At 44.5% G+C, this 16,630-nt stretch overlaps 1 protein-coding gene across 1 annotated transcript; it reads right to left on the minus strand.

Moving 5' to 3' along the window:
- Nucleotides 1–5,763: 5,763 nt before the first annotated feature.
- On the minus strand, nt 5,764–9,935 carry MAGEL2 (MAGE family member L2). Its single transcript, XM_070774975.1, has one exon. It carries the CDS (start codon nt 9,770–9,772, stop codon nt 6,221–6,223), a length of 3,552 nt encoding a protein of 1,183 aa, XP_070631076.1. The 5' UTR covers nt 9,773–9,935; the 3' UTR covers nt 5,764–6,220.
- Nucleotides 9,936–16,630: the final 6,695 nt, after the last annotated feature.

Below are 16,630 nucleotides of genomic sequence, written 5' to 3' on the forward strand. Positions count from 1 at the left end.
CTGTGGTAGTTTGAACTTTCTTTGGCATTGACTTTATTTTGGATTGGAATGAAAACTGACCTTTCAATTCCTGTGGCCATAGCTGACTTTTCCAAATTTTCTGGCATATTGGGTACAGCACTTTAACACCATCATCTTTGATTATTGAAATAGCTCAATGGGAATTCCATCACTTCCACTAGATTTGTTGGTAGAGATGCCTCTGAAGGCCCACTCAACTTTACACTCCAGGATAGCTGGCTCTAGATGAGTGATCACATCATTGTGGTTACCTGGGTTATTAAGATCTTTTTTTGCATAGTTATTCTGTATATTTTTGCCACTTTTTCTTAATATCTTCAGCTTCTCTTAGGTCCATACCATTTATGTCCTTTATTGTGTGCATCTTTACCTGAAATATTCCCCTTGTATCTCTAATTTAAATTTAGATTTAAATTTATTTTAAAATTTTAATAAACAAAAAAATTTTTTAAGTCTTTTTTTTAAATTTTATTTTGTTTTTAAACTTTACATAATTGTATTAAGCAAAATGTTTTTAAGCATGCCTTGAAGAAGTCAAGAAAGTCAGAAATCAATTCCCACAGCTTTGTGACCCCAGGTAGCTCTGTTTCAGGGAAGAGTCTGCATCACTAGAGAGCACACTCCAGGAGGACTACAGGTATAGGAAATATTTCTGTGATTATTGCTGGTTGATGGGACAACCTGAATCCCTCTGGTAGCCCTCTAAGACAAACAAGTTGAAGTTACTCTGAAGAAGTGAGGGCAGAGAAAGCCAGTCTAACTGGGAGACTGACAGCTTGCAGAATGAAGTCATTTGCACTGAGAACGTATCTCTCTGAGACCCCAGGAGAATTCCTGCCGTGCCACTGAGCTAAATAGGAGAAAACTGAGAATGAAGGAGTCTCCCCATATAGGCTTTGTCTCTTAAAACAGAAAGGAACCAGTATAGGTTTCAGAATCTAAAAGGATTAGGGGATTGACCCAGTGGGATAGCAGTGTTATAAATCTCTCCTTGGGGTTCACAGCAAGGTTCTTTGAACAATTTAAAAGAAGGACATTGCCCATATGGGGAGACTCCTTCATTATCATTTTTCTCCTATTTAGCTCAGTGGCACTGCAGGAAAGGAAACCTAACAATCTATCTTTATAGTACAAACCACAATGGATTGCTAGGTTTCCTTTCCCAGAGATTCTCTTCAGAGAAGCCAGACCTGCTATCTTGCCTGTCTTTCTTGTGCTCACAGGACTTTTGGGGTTGGAGATAAAAGAAAACAGGGAGTGTGTAATCTAAATGACAGTCCCTCTCTTTTAAAAATTTTATTTTGTATTGCCACCTCATGCTAAGAGTTGACTCACTGGAAAAGACTCTGACGCTGGGAGGGATTGGGGGCAGGAGGAGAAGGGGACGACAGAGGATGAGATGGCTGGATGGCATCACTGACTCGATGGATGTGAGTCTCAGTGAACTCCAGGAGTTGGTGATGGACAGGGAGGCCTGGCGTGCTGCGATTCATGGGGTCGCAAAGAGTCGGACACGACTAAGTGACTGATCTGATCTGATCTGATAGTTGATTAACAATGTTGTGTTAGTTTCAGGTGTATTGTTGTTGTTCAATAGTTGCTACGTCATGTCCCACTCTTGTGGACCCCATGGACCCCAAGGACTCTAGGCTTCCCTGTCCCTCACCATCTCCTGGAGTTTTCTCAAACTCATGTCCATTGAGTTTATTATGCTATCCACCCATCTCATCCTCTGTCACTTCCTTCTCCTGCCCTCAATCTTTCCCAATATCAGGGTCTTTTCCAATGAGTTGGCTCTTTACATCAGGTCACTGTTGCCATTTTTTCCTCATCTATTTGCCATGGGGCCATATGCCATGATCCCAGTTTTTGAGTGTTCAGTTTTAAGCCAGCTTTTTTACTCTCCTCTTTCACCATCATCAAGAGACTCTAGTTCCTCTTTGCTTTCTGCCATTAGGGTGTATAGCAAAATGATTCAGTTATATATATATATATATATATATATATATATATATATATATATATATATACACACACATATATGTGTATATATATATGTATATATACATACATACATGTATCTATCCTTTTTCAAATTATTTTCCACTTTAGGTTGTTAGAGAGTATTGAGCAGAGTTCCCTGTGCTATACAGTAGGAATTCTCTTTAAGACCCATCCTTTTTGTCACTCCTGGGTGTTTCCTATAGAATCCTAGGAGTTCCTCCAACTCTCCAGCAGAGGGACCCCTGGCCTCATTTGTAAATCCAATTTAGGCTACCCAGCTCTAACCTGATGCCCCTTGACACTCAGGATGAGGAAAGTGAGCAATGTCTAACTCTAAGATAAACTAAAAGCCATCACAGGCTTTACACAGAGTGAAACATTGTGCTCCATACAGCAAACACAGCAGTTTGTGTGAGATAATATTGAAGGTAGGAGGCAATGTCAAAGGCAACAGTCTAGTGACCAAATGGGGGAGAGCTGCACACATGTTAGGCTCTGGTTAGATACAGACATGTCTGGGCTGAGCTTCTGTCTTTTAGATGAGATGATGCTGCACATTGTGGTTGCTGACAATGTTGCTTTATGTACTGCTTTGACAGGCAATTGATCTTTGCCTCTAAGTCTCTCAAGAAGAATGACTTGCAGTAATAGTACTGTGAATTTCAGATCATTTCTAGGTCAACATCCTAAGATATTACCTTGCTTACAACTTAACATCCTGTACAACAATGCACTTGATTCCATCCCTCTGGGAAACATTTATAATTGTTTATTTATTATATTTTTGTCTGCACTGGGTCTTTGCTGCTTTGTGTGGGCTTTCTCTAGTTTCAGCAAGAAGAGGGCTACTCTTCGTCATGGTGCACGGGCTTCTTATTGTCGTGGCTTCTCTTGTTGTGGAGTACAGGCTCTAGGCATGGGCTTCAGTAGTTGTGGCATGCAGGCTGGCTCAGAAGTTTCAGCTTGCGTGCTCTAAAGCATAGGCTCAGCAGTTGCAGCACTCAGGCTTAGTTGCTCCACCTCATTTGGGATCTTCCTGGAACAAGGATAAAACCCATGTTCCCTGCTCTGGCAGGCAGATTCCTATCCACTGTGCATGAAGGAAGTCCCACTTTGCAAAAAACTTTAAATTTCTCTTCTCAAGGAATCTACAGCTTAATCTAAAAGGTTGAGATAATTCCACAGCTTTCATATAAGACTGCTAGCACCCACTTTCAAAATTTTCAGGCAAAGATTGTTATGTCTCTGTTCTGTTGCACATAATTTTGTGCTGTAGCAAATTGCAAGTGGTTTCTAAGGACGCCTTTGGCAGCAGGACCACCTTGCTGCTAGTAGGCTTGTATGAGGTGTGCGTGCATATTATCAGTCTCCTCCACTTCCCTAAGCAGCTCTCTTTGTGGAAAAGCTTTTGCCCCATGTAAGTTATTTCCATTCAATACATTCCCATTTGATGAATTTCTGCTAGTGTTATTTTTAAATCTCTTGGAGATGCAGTTGACTGAATTTATTTCAGGGTAATTTGCAATAATTTATACTTTTATCACCAGTTTATAAGGATACCAGTTTTACAATAACTCTATTTTCACTGGATATTCTATGAGCTTTCATTTTATTCTGTGCCACTTTAATAAATGAAAGGTGGAATGCTGGTCTAATACTTATAATGGGTAACATCCTTAGCTATTAGTGAGGTGAAACATTTCCAACGTCATTTTCCATTTGTGTTTCTTTTTGTGTTTGTCATCTGATAGCTTTTGCCCATTTAGTTTATAGAAATTTTAGTTTTTCTTCATTTTGTAATAAAAATCTTCATACTAAAAATCTTCCTACTAAATTTATCTACATTTTAGAACTTCGAAATAGCTTTGAATTTTCTCTCATTGCATCCTACCCTGTAGCTTCCCATTTTCCTGGATTCTGTTTTCATCTCTCTGATTTTATAATGTCAACTGTTCTTTCTTAAACATTTCAGTTGAATATTTTGCCAATTTATTTTGAATGCAATTAAAAAACTGTAATGTTATTGACACTTATATCTCATTACATTTTAATTCTGTTCAGGTCTTAAGCCTTTGGCATTGCTTAAATGAGATCATTTGCTTTGCACCAGATGATAGGATAAATGAGATGAAGTTGCTCAAGTCACCCGTGAGTGGATAGTTTGGAGAAAAAAACTATAAAAATAATAAATAAGCTATAAAGAAATTAAAAATCCTAGACCCATGTGCCAATTTTGAGGCTCAAAAAAGCCTCTTTGCGGGACAGTTCTCAGCTGCAACGGTACTATTACATTCAAAGGGCATTTGCTGTTGTCATCTAAATAAGTGAAGATTGGCAAGGAAGCCCAGTACACTCTGACCTAAGGAGTTTACAAGAAACTCCTTCCGAATCTCTGGAAAACCTAGCCACGTGGATCATGTGCCAAAAATACTCTGTAGCCAGGACAGTCCTGGGGTGGGGGCTGTCATCCCAGAAAATACAGCTCCGTGCTGGGGCCGGGGAATGGATTTATGAGTTCATCTCCTCTTCTAGAATTTCAGCTTCTCAAATGAGACTGAATTGGACCTCGGGAGGAAGTTTCACCTTGCCCTATGACGTAAGAGAAAAGAAAGAGCATTTGAGCCCAAATGCAGGTAAAATTAAGGGCAAGGGTTGTGAAGCAAGTTCCAGTCTAAATCCAAGTATTTGGGGTGTGAGATTCTTGACCGCGGTTGGGGCTGAGCCATTGCAGGAGCGACAGAACCGTAACAGGCCGCTAGGTGGCAGATGAATACCACTTTTGCCGTGTACCCCACTGAGGCGCTTTATCCACCAAGAGAAGGAGGGCGGGATTTGGGGGCCCTGGAACCTTCCAGAACAGTAGAGATGCAACAACGCTGATGGTCCCCATCCCTGAGAAGATAGCGATACCTTCAGGAACGTCCTTTTGCTCACTCCAGCAGGGTCAGGTGCTCATGAATATCTTCTTCCAAAACTCTTTGGTCCCCACCTCCCACACCAGATCCTGCACCCAAGGACTGACTGCCGGTTATTTAGTACATCAGCCAGTTTCCAACTGACTTCCCTTGTATGTTAGACCCCGGTGTTATCCCCCGTCTTCCCCCTGACCCACTGCGACCTGCATGATCTCAGTTCAATGAAGCCTGGTATTTCCTTTTCCCTGTTATATTTTGCAGGGAGCATCTTTCAATGCCCATGTCAATGTGTTGATTAAACTCATGGTTCCCTGAGGTGCTGGACACCCGCCACCCACCAGAACTGGCCAAGACCCCTTTGTTCTCCCCATGGCTAACAAACCTGGTACTTTGATCTACAGGCAGATAGATGGTCGTGGCTTTCCACATAACCTTAAGAAAATTTTCTGCTTCAAATTACAACCTTGTCTTGGTACTGACATGTCCCACTTAATTGATCTACTTTAGCCTTAGACACTCACCTACAAAATGGGAATAATGCCTACTTTAAAAGACTATTGTGATGAATCAGAAGGATTAAAAACCTCCTCTTGATTCACCTTCATTGATGTGTGAAGCTTTACTCTTGCTTTCATCTTACATTCCAACTCCCACTGCAATTACTGCATAATTACAACATATGTAGCACTGTTTTGAAAAAACAGTTCTGTCACCGTGGTATCTACTATTACTGGAAATTGTCTTGATGTTCAGCTGTATTTGGAGAGGATGGTAAAACTTGGCTCCCAGTACCTAGAATAAAAATTAGAATAAAGACAAACACTTCCATATTATGCTGAAATTATATTTATATATAGATATAGATATTTCTTTTTCTGCAGACAGCTTTTACTGATGAGTCATTTTAACATTCAAAGAATAGCCTATTTTGATGCTACATAATCTGTACCAGAATGAGATGGATAGCTTCTCAATTCATTTCACAAAACCAGCACAACTCTGATACCAAAACATAACAATTATAACACAAAACAGAGAATCACAGATCTCAGTTAAAAATACAGATGCCAAAATACCAAATAGAACAATAGCCAGTTGAAATCAACACCACATGAAAATGTACAAAGCTTTGGCAGATACAAAAGCAAATTGAAATCCAAACTTACACACACAGAACTTGAACAGAAACACCAGAAACAAAACGTCCCCCCCCCACCCCACCCTGTCAGTGGCCTTAGGCCGGGGACCCAAAGGAACCATGAGATATCTGCTAAACAACATTAATGGGGAGGGGGGCTGCTGGTGGGGTCGTCGGTTTTATCATCGGGGCCAGACTCATCCTCATCCAGATCTTCAGACTCACACTCTGCCAGTGCTTCATAGTACTGGTATGGCCAGCACCGTGGATCTTTCTTATACAGCCTGGCCAAAAACTTCAGGACAATCATCTTGCTGGTTTCAAGGAATGCTCGGGGGCCCCAGAGGAACTCATGCTCTTCTGGCTCAGTAAAGGGGATTCGCCTGTACTCCAGGTACTTCTCCCTTACAAACACTTCGGTGATGAGCTTCTTTGTATTTCCGAAGAGACCATGTGTCTCCCGGATATTCAGCCCTAATTTACACAGAAAAGTAAAGATCAGGTCCTCCCTGACACAATTGCCTTTCATAAAGATGAGGCTCAGAACCACCATCAGGAGGCCTAACTTGGGCCTGTCCAAATAGGACACACCTGTGTCACCCTTTCTGCCCTTGTTGATGAGAATATAAGAGTGGTTTTGGGGATCAATTTCCTTCAACTGGTAACCAAAAACACACTCCAGCTTGTGGCTAGCACGGCTGATGATTTCTAAGCACTCATCTTTATATTCACGGATGATGAATTTCACCATCTCCGAGCGCTTAATGGGCACCTTGGCTTGGTCCTTAACCAAGAGGAACTGCACCAGTGCATTTGCTCGCTCATCCAAGGGAGACAGTGGTTGAGTCTCCAGCTTGGGATCATATTGGGTGGCACCACATCCCTGAGCAAAAGTAGGGAGCTCAGAGATGATCAAGGACGGAGGGCTAACTGGGCTTTCCCAGAGACCCAGGGCCCTTGAGGTGCTCGGGCCCTCCCAGGCACTCAGGGCCCAAGAAGTGCTGGGCCCTTCCCAGCCACTCAGGATCTGGGAGGTACTCAGGCCCTCCCAGCCACTCAGGATTCGGGAGGTGCTTGGGCCCTCCCAGTCACACAGGAATTGGATGGGGGTTTGCACCTCCCAGTCGTTCAAGTCTAGACTTTCCCAGCGCCTGGGGGCCTGCCAGTGACACATGTTCAGCATCTTGCCACTACTATCCTCCTCTTCTGTATTCAGATGCTTCTTCTTCCGGGTGGCCTTGCCTGAGCGACGTGGTGGCTCAGCCGAGGTCTTTGAGGCCTCTTGAGTGATGGCCATCACTTGTGGGGCAGCTGCAGTCGCCATCAGGATACTGGGTCCTGCCTTGGATGCCTTTGAGGAATTCACATTGGGCTGTGGAACCCATGGGATTGCAGGCAGGGCCTCAATGCAGGCAAATGGATCCTGCAGAGTAAATGGCAGTGACTTTGGGGCCTCTGAGGTGGCAGATGGGCCCTTGAAGGCATTAGAAGAGGCAGGCTGGAACTGGGAGGTAGATGGAAAGACCCTTGGGGTGGCATTAAAGGTCTCAGATGTGGTAGGCAAGTTTTTCCAGGGAGTCGGCAGGTGTGCTCCAGCAGTTGGCATTGCCCTGGGAGCACAGAAAGTGCCACCGAAGATCATCCGGTCCTTAAGAGGAGCCTTGCGTTCCTTTGAAGAGGTCCTACGATCTTTTGAAGAGGTCCTTCGGTCCATAGAAGAAGCCCTAGATTCTCCTGATGAAGTCATCAATGATTTAGCAGAGCCCATGGGAAAATTTGCCCCTGCTAAGGGGGCTCCAGGCTGGCCCTGCAGGGCTGCAGAGGGGCCCTGCCAGGAGGGCTGGAGTTGCATGGATGGCAGCTCTGCCTGCGAGCCCGAGAGCTGGGCCTGCTGGGTGGGTAGTTGGATTTGCAGGGCCTTTTGGGAGGCGGGGGCCCCCTGAAAGGGCTGCTCCAGCTGAACCAGTGGTGGGCCCTGCCTCTGGGCCTCCTGTGTGGGCAGGGACTGCCAGAATTGCCCCTGGGCCTTTGGAGCCTGCCAGGCCAGGCTGGCCTGGGCTTGCTGTACTTCCTGGAACTCCATGGACGTTGGCATCTCCTGCGGCACTGGAGGTTGGCCTTTTGGTGCCTGCCAGATGATGGGTGGGCAGTGCACAGCCTGAGGGGCCGACAGTGGGACCGGTAGAGGGGCCGGCATCACCGTTGGGGGCGCCTGCGGGACAGCAGGAGGTGCGGTCGGCATCTGCGGTGCTGGAGGGGCTGTTGGCACCTGCGGGGCCGCCCGAATTGGCGGGGCCGCCCTCAACTGCGGGGTAGGCAGTCGAGTTTGCGGGGCCTGCCGCAGCGGTGGCGGGGGCGGCAGGGACTGCCAGAGAGGCGGTGGGGTGGCCAGGACCTGCGGGGCAGGGCGGATGGGTGGCGGTGCCTGGCGGATCAGTGGCGGTGCCTGGCGTATTGGGGGTGGGGCCTGGCGAATGGGCGGTGGGCCTGGGCGGATGGGCGGTGGGCCAGGGCGGATGGGTGGTGGCCCAGGGCGCACTGATAGAGGTGCCTGCCAAGCGATCGTCGGACCAGGCCAGGTGACCTGTGTGGTCGACCAGCCCAGGGGTGTGGCTGGCCAGCCTTGTGGTGGGGCCTGCCATCCTGGCGAGGTGGCCTGCCAGCCCGGGGGAGTGGCCAGCGGCGCCGGTGGGGCCTGTGGGCCCTGGGGAACCGGCGGAGGAGCCCTTATAACCTGTGACTGGATCTGCAGGATCAGAGGCTGAGCCTGTGGAGCCCAGGAAGCCATAGGCTGCGCAGGTGGGGCCGGCGCCGGTGGCTGAACTATCGGGGCTCCTGTCGCTGGAGGCTGGGTGATCGGAGGTCTTGAGCCTGCAGGATGGATCATCAGGACTCCAGGACCTGGAGGCTTGGCCATTGGGGCTCCTAGAGGAGGAGGCTGGGCCATCAGGGGTGCCGGAGGTGGAGGCTGGGCTATCGGAGCTCCCGGAGCAGGAGGCTGAACCATCAGGACTCCCGGAGTCAGAGGCTGGGGAATCAGGACTCCCGGAGCTGGAGGCTGCGCCATCGGGGTCCCCGGAGGGGGAGGATGGGCCATTGGGGTCGCCGGCGGAGGAGGAGGATGCGCCATCGGGGTCCCGGGAGGAGGAGGGTGCGTCATTGGAGTCCCCGGAGGAGGAGGGTGCACCATCGGGGTCCCAGGAGGAGGAGGATGGGCCATCGGGGTCCCAGGAGGAGGAGGATGTGCCATTGGTGTCCCCGGAGGAGGAGGATGTGCCATGGGGGCTCCGGGAGCCGAAGGATGCATCATCAGGACCCCCGGAGTTGGAGGCTGGGCCAGAGGGGCTCCCGGAGGTGGAGGATGGATCATCAAGACTCCGGGAGTCGGAGGCTTGCCCATCGGGCCCCCCAGAGGGGGAGCCTGGACCATCGGGCCCCCTAGGGACGGAGGCTGGGACATGGGTGCTATGGGGGCAGGCGGCTGGCCCTGCGGAGCCTCCCAAGCAGGCTGCGGTGCCTGCCAAGCGGCCAGTGAAGCCTGCAAATCAATCGGAGGTGGGTCCCAAGGGACTGGAGGGGCCCGCGAGGAGGCGGGCGGGGCCCGCATCAGAACCGTAGGGCGGCTATAAACCGCGGGCTTAGGGGCCTCCTCCGGGGGACTCGGATCTCCCAGATTCTTACTTAGCTGCGACATGTCCTTTTGCTCTGACAGCTGGTGAGCCTTTTCCTCCGACAGCTGCTGGGCCTTTTCCTCCAGAGAGAAGAGAATGCCTACGTGGCTGCTGAGAGGAGTCCTCCCTGCTGACTGGTGAATAGGAAGTGAGTGCCCTTAGCTCTGCAGCTTTCCGCAGTAAGGAGGAGGGGGGAAGGGGGCTCAATCCCGCCCCTTCCCCGCCCCCGACCACCACAAGTGGATAGTGCAGAGGGGCGTCTACCAGAAATCCTAGCCGACACAAGATCCCTCCTCACTCTGACCAGTCCCCAAATGCAGCCTGGTCAGATTCCCCATGGGTGAGTTTTCACAGGGGAGTGACAGGGACAGATTTATGTTTTAGAAATCCCTGTACTGCAGTATAGAGTTGGGAACAGACCACTGGGAACATGGAAGGTATCCAAGAGGGGGAAGATGGTGTGGTCTGAGCTCAGATACAGCAAAACGGGAGCCAGAGGGAAGAAAAGAAAATACACACACACACATACACACGAGTGTATATATATATATATATATATATATATATATATATATATAGACTCACAGTAGACACCTATTATATTTTAATGTAAATGTGAAAGAGGAGGAGAAGTCCCGGGAAAGTGGATAAATTGCTAGGGTGGGTGATTCTTACAGGGACACACTGGAGGCTCCTAAGGAAGAGAAATTGATGATTATTGGGTGGGACATAGGCATTTACAGTCCTGTAGACCTGCCAAAGAGGATAGCCTGCAGACATTTTTGTATAAAAGCTTGGGATTCAGAAGAAAACTGAATTGGGATCCAGATAGTCTTCATGGAAATAGAGCTGCTGCAGGGATCGTGGTGCAGAAGAGTGAGATTTAGAGTGAAATTACTGAGGTATATCTTAGAGCTTGCAGGCATTTTCAGACACAGGCAGAAAAAGGACATCCAAGAATAGAGAGATAAGGAAAGAGACACTGGAAGTTGAGATGTTCCAGACATCTATGAGAGATAGCATTTTTAGTATGGAGGGGGGTTGGAATTCCTGTGGAGTAACTGGAATGAAACAGCAAGGTAGGTTTCCTGCTGCTTATTTTTTAGTTGCAGAGCAAGAAAGAAATTATAACAATGACAACAAAAAAAAATCACTAGAGAATAATAAAATAGGGGAATGAATAGACCCACAGTTCATATATAGGGAAAACAGATAAACAGCATCACACAGAATTGGGTGTGTGTGTGTGTGGAAATTTAGCTTAAAAATTAAGCAATGTATTAACATATAAAGTAGAAGGTATCAAATGTATTGAGTAACAGTATACTATTTCATGCGGAAAGGAAATGACAGCTCCTTTAGTATAGTTTCCTGGAAATATACAAAATATTAAATATCAAGGATGTTTAGTTTAGCATAGGCTGTTTACAGCCTAGGGCAGGAGTCTGGAGTGACCAAAAAAAAAAAAAAAAAAAAGTGTGAAAGATACCACAAGGGGGCAGATGAGAATGATGAAGGCTAAACCCCACTCCGCCTGCAGTACTGTTAGCTGCTGCTGCTGCTGCTGCTGCTGCTAAGTCACTTCAGTCGTGGCCGACTCTGAACGACCCCATAGAAGGCAGCCCACCAAGCTCCTCCGTCCCTGGGATTCTCCAGGCAAGAATATTGTTAGCTAGTAGTCCTCAAATGTAGTAATTTATGAATCCCAATGAAAGCAGAAACACATGCCCAAATTTATTATTGCCTTAAATAATGAAATGATAACTTGAGAGTGAGGTTTCAGTAGTTTCTCTGGCAGTTGAAGGGATGAGAAATCAGAATTTTTATCCCCTAGGAGCATCTTCTTTTCATAAGCAGTAGTCCTTCCCTGGTGCCTGATGATGTGTCATGCTGCCATACTCACAGAAAGATGCTTCTGAAGAATGGACACACCATATCTCATGGTTTTGGGTCCCTCTCATGGGTTGATAATAGTACATAAAAGAGTTATAAGTTTTATGAGGTTAAGAAGTGCCTACTTCACTGGGGCCATCTGTAAACCTTCACCCTCATGTTTCCCTATTATCAACCCTGTCACATATCAGTTGGTGGCTGTGGATGGCTTTAGGATAATCAGTTTATTTTTCAGCCAGTTACATTTCTACCCTCACTAAAGCACACTTCTTCTTCCTCTAATTCTGATATGTAAATTCATCAGAGATTAAGCTCTCCCACTAACCATTTGTTTTTCAGGATTATGGTGGATTTAACCTTTGGTCCATCATGCTGTGGGTCATCCCACAGAGTAAATGATTGCCAGCAGAGCCCAATTGTTCTCACAGAGGCTAGGGCTTAATGAATAGCACTGCCACACAATGTCAACTCCCACCAAATGCTTTATGTCAAAATCCTTTACCCCTACTTTATACTTGGGACTGATATGGAAGCCTAAAAAATGATCAGGAATTATGTGGGGGGTGTAGCTGCCATTATAAATGGAAAGTAGTTAAAGTAGCACCTTTGCAACTCTCTGGTAATGTTACTGAACTATCTGAGAAAAATTAAGGTGTAAGTACCCAGTGATTCTGGTGGGTCAAGTAATGATGAGTGAATTGGATTTTTCTTCCCTGGAAAATAATATGCCTATTTTAGACAGTCACAGATCTCGGACCCAGGCCTGTTGACAACCTAGCTACCCAAAAATTTCCTACTTCCAGTATCAATCACACCTGAAGAATTAAGTGAAATATTGACCCTTTTGAGGGCTGACTGTTTTCATAAAAGCATTCCCAATAATGTCCTCAGTCTAATGGATGTGAACTACAAGCCTTAAATAGGTCTTCAAAACCCCCCTCTTCTCCTTGTGTAATCTTCTAGCTTCCCGAAGTTCCCACCACCCTTTTGTGTATATGCTGTCCCATCTCCATACCTCTGACCCAAGTGTTGTTACATTCCCATCCTTTCTTCTCATGAAACAGCTTAAAAATTGAAGGTACATCAGAAAGAAAAGACATATACACAAAACATTCATGGAATGTAGGTGTCTGTCTGCTTCCTAATCAGAAAGAACTTTCAGTATTTCCTAAGTATAAAACAGAAAGGTAACAAAATTAATGGAAAAGATTGGGCTAGGAGAAATGAGGAGACACAAATAGGAGTGGGAAATTACTGGCTAGACGAATGAAGTTTCTGTACATTTCTTTATTGCCTGGATCACAGCAAGCATAGTATCTCCTTGCATACTCGAGTCTTTTTTGTTCACTCTTGTATTCCCATCCCATTCTGAGTATTCAATAAGGAGCTAGTGGATGAAAGTGTAAGATTAGTACTAGAAGTGCCCATCGATACCTTTAGACTTGGTGTAAATATGGATGTCAGTAAAATAATGTTATGATTTTCATAGTCTAAAATTATTTATTAATGAAATGTCTTTTATTAAGGATTTAGTATGTACTTGACATGGTGCTGTGTTTAGAGAAAAATCTGACATCAGATCTTACAGATACAGAGGGATATGAATATGCTATTTTTAGTGTAATAAATTAGTTTGCACTGTTTAAAACTCATATTGATTATAGTCGATGCAAATAACAGTACTCACTTCTGCTTGGAGTGTGGGAGTGGGGTTGTGATTCTGGCAGTAGCAATGAAAAGAAGAAAAAGAAAAAGAAAAAAATCCAAAGCTGTAGGAAATTCATACATGTTCTCCAGATAGATGGAGCACTAAAAGAAAAAAAGAACAGAGTATGTCAGAAGTACAGGCATTTGAAAGAAGAATTGCAAGAGGTTCATAAAAATAGTGTAACTGCTGTTTATTGAATTGCTATTATTTGACCAAATACCATCCTACAAGCTTTCTACACATTGCATATTTCTCACAAAATCCACAAGTGTTTGGCCCCATTTTACACATCAAGAAATTGAGGCTTCAGATGATAATTAACTTGTGGAAGATCCAGCAATCTACAGCAAAATCTGGAACTGAAACTTGATCTCTTTTTTGCCAAAAGGGAGCATTTTTGGCCATTACACTAGCGCTGCCAAAACTTTTTTTTTTTTTTACTTTGAAATATAATTAACATACCATCTTGTTGTTGTTTATTTGCTAAGTTGTGTCAAACTCTTTTGTGACCCCATGGACTGTCGCCCATCAAGCTCCTCTGTTCCTGAGATTCCCCATACAAGAATACTGGAGTGGGTTTCCATTTGCTTCTCCAGGTGATCTTCCTGACCCAAAGGTCAAACCAATTTCTTCTGCATTAGCAAGTAGATTCTTTACCACTGAACCACCTGGGAAGCCCCAGCAAACAGATACATAGATACACAGCATTTTGTTAAATGAACTTTGTTACCAAATAGCCATCTGCCAAAACAAGATGAAGTTCTTATCAAATAAAGCCCCAATCAATTCCTTCTCCTCCAAAGGCAACCACTATTTTTTCCAAATCATTTCCCATTATGGGTTATAAGATATTAAATATATTTCCCTGAAATAAATAGTAAATTCTTCCTGCTCACTCATTTTATACAGAGTATTCTGTATCTGTTAACCCTGTACTCCTGATTATCCCCTCCCAATGACTCCTTCCCTTTTGGTAGCCAGAAGGTTGCTTTTTATATCTGTGAGTTTGTTTCTGTTTTGTATATAAAATCATTTGTATTATATTTTGAGATTTCACATAAAAGTTATATCATATCTTTCTTTGTCTGACTTACTTTACTTCACTTTAATTTACTTGGTATAATAATCTCTAAGCCATCCATGTTGCTGCAAATTTGGTTCATTTTTATGGTGGAGTAATATTCCACTGTGTTCAACACCTTCTTTATTTATCTGTTGATGAACACATGGTTTGTTTCTATGTCCTAGCTATTGTATATAGTGCTGCTATAAAGATTGGGGTTGGGCTTCCCTAGTGGTTCCATTACAAAGAATCCACCTGCCAAGCAGGAGATGAAGTTCATTCTCTGAGTCAGGAATATCCCCTGGAGAAGGAAATGACAACCTAATCCAGTATTCTTGCCCGGGAAATCCCATGAGCAGAGGAGTCTGGTGGGCTATAGTCCTCAGGATTGCAAAAGAGTTTGACATGATTTAGCAACTGAAAAACAACAACAAAAAAACTTGGAAATACATGTATCTTTTAAAATTTGAGTTTTCTTCAGATATATGCCCAGGCATGGAATCACTGGATCATATGGAAACTCTGTTTTTAGTTTTTTAAAAAATTTATTGGGGTATAGTTGCTTCATGATATACTGTTAATTTCTACTGTTCAAGTATAAGTGTACATGTAACCCTTCCCTCTTGGATCTCCCTCCCCTGACATTACACCCATCTAGCTCACCACTGAGCACCAAGCTGAGCTCCTATGTTAAACAGCAGGTTCCCACTAGCTATCTCCATATAAGTTTTCCATAGTGCCTGCAACAACCAACTAACAGTGTAGGTGGGTTCCCTTTTCTCCACACCCTCTCCAGCATTTGTTACTGTAGACTTTTTGATGGTGTTCATTCTGACTGATGTGAGGTGATATGTCACTATAGTTTTCTTTTGCATTTCTCTAATAATTAGTGATGTTGAACATCTTTTCATGTACAAAGGAACCACTTCCTGATTTATTTAACCAAATATAAGTTCTATCTGTTACTGAATTTCATATAAATCCAATAAGTATAGCGCATATTCTTTTTAAAGTGTCTGGATTTAACTTTTTTAGAATTAAACATGTTACTTATATTAGAAGTTCGCTACTTTCTATGGCCAACTACAATTATCTATATTTTGGAGAGAGGGAGAGGGTGGGGAGATTTGGGAGAATAGCATTGAAACATGTATAATATCATGTATGAAACGAGTCGCCAGTCCAGGTTCGACGCACGGTACTGGATGCTTGGGGCTGGTGCACTGGGACGACCCAGAGGGAGGGGAGGGGAGGGAGGTGGGAGGAGGGTTCACGATGGGGAACGTGGGTATACCTGTGGCAGATTCATTTCGATATTTGGCAAAACTAATACAATATTGTAAAGTTTAAAAATAAAATAAAATTTAAAAAATATTGTTTGAAAACTCTTATAAAATTCTTCATTTTCATGTATCTTTAGCAAATGCCAGACTATGGGTAATAGAGCAGGTGTGTGTGTGTGTGTGTGTGTGTTTATAAGGAACTGTGACAGTTATCCACAGTTGGGATAGAACACTTTGTGTACACTCTTCCAGAATGCATGAGAATTCCAGGTGCTTGGCAGCCTTTCAAGATTTTAAATTGTCAGTCTTTTTTTTTTTTTTTTTAATTAATTGTGGTCATTCTACAAACGTGCTCAGTTGCTTCAGTCATGTCTGACTCTGCAGTTCTGTGGACTGTAGCCCACCAGGCTCCTCTCTCCATTGGATTCTCCAGGCAAAAATACTGGAGTGGGTTTCCATGCCCTCCTTCAGGGGCCTTCCTGACCCAGGGATTGAACCTGTGTCTCTTGTGTCTCCTGCACTGCCAGTAAGTTATTTTCCCACTGAGCCATCAGGGAAGTCCTTTGGTCATTTTAGCAGATTTGAAACTGTGACTGTATAATTGTGTGCTCCTCTGAACAATGTATGCGTGTTCCATTTGCTCCTCATCCTTGTCAAAATTGGATGTGATTGGCCGTTTTGGTTTTAGGCATTCTATTAATAGTGGGTAAAAAATGGTGTATCAATGTTTATCTGTCTATATGTTTGTTTATTAATAGATCATTTTTGAGCAGTTGCAGATTCCCCCAAAATTGAGGGGAAATTTAGGGTTCTCATATAATCTTTGACCATCCCACACAGAGACAACTTCTCCCAATATCAGCATCCTGTACCAGAGAGTACATGTGTTTTGTTCATGAACCTATATAGACATGGGCTTCCCTTGTGGCTCAGC

Source organism: Bos indicus, chromosome 21, assembly GCF_029378745.1.
Source record: "Bos indicus isolate NIAB-ARS_2022 breed Sahiwal x Tharparkar chromosome 21, NIAB-ARS_B.indTharparkar_mat_pri_1.0, whole genome shotgun sequence".
Classification (NCBI taxonomy): Eukaryota; Metazoa; Chordata; class Mammalia; order Artiodactyla; family Bovidae; genus Bos; species Bos indicus.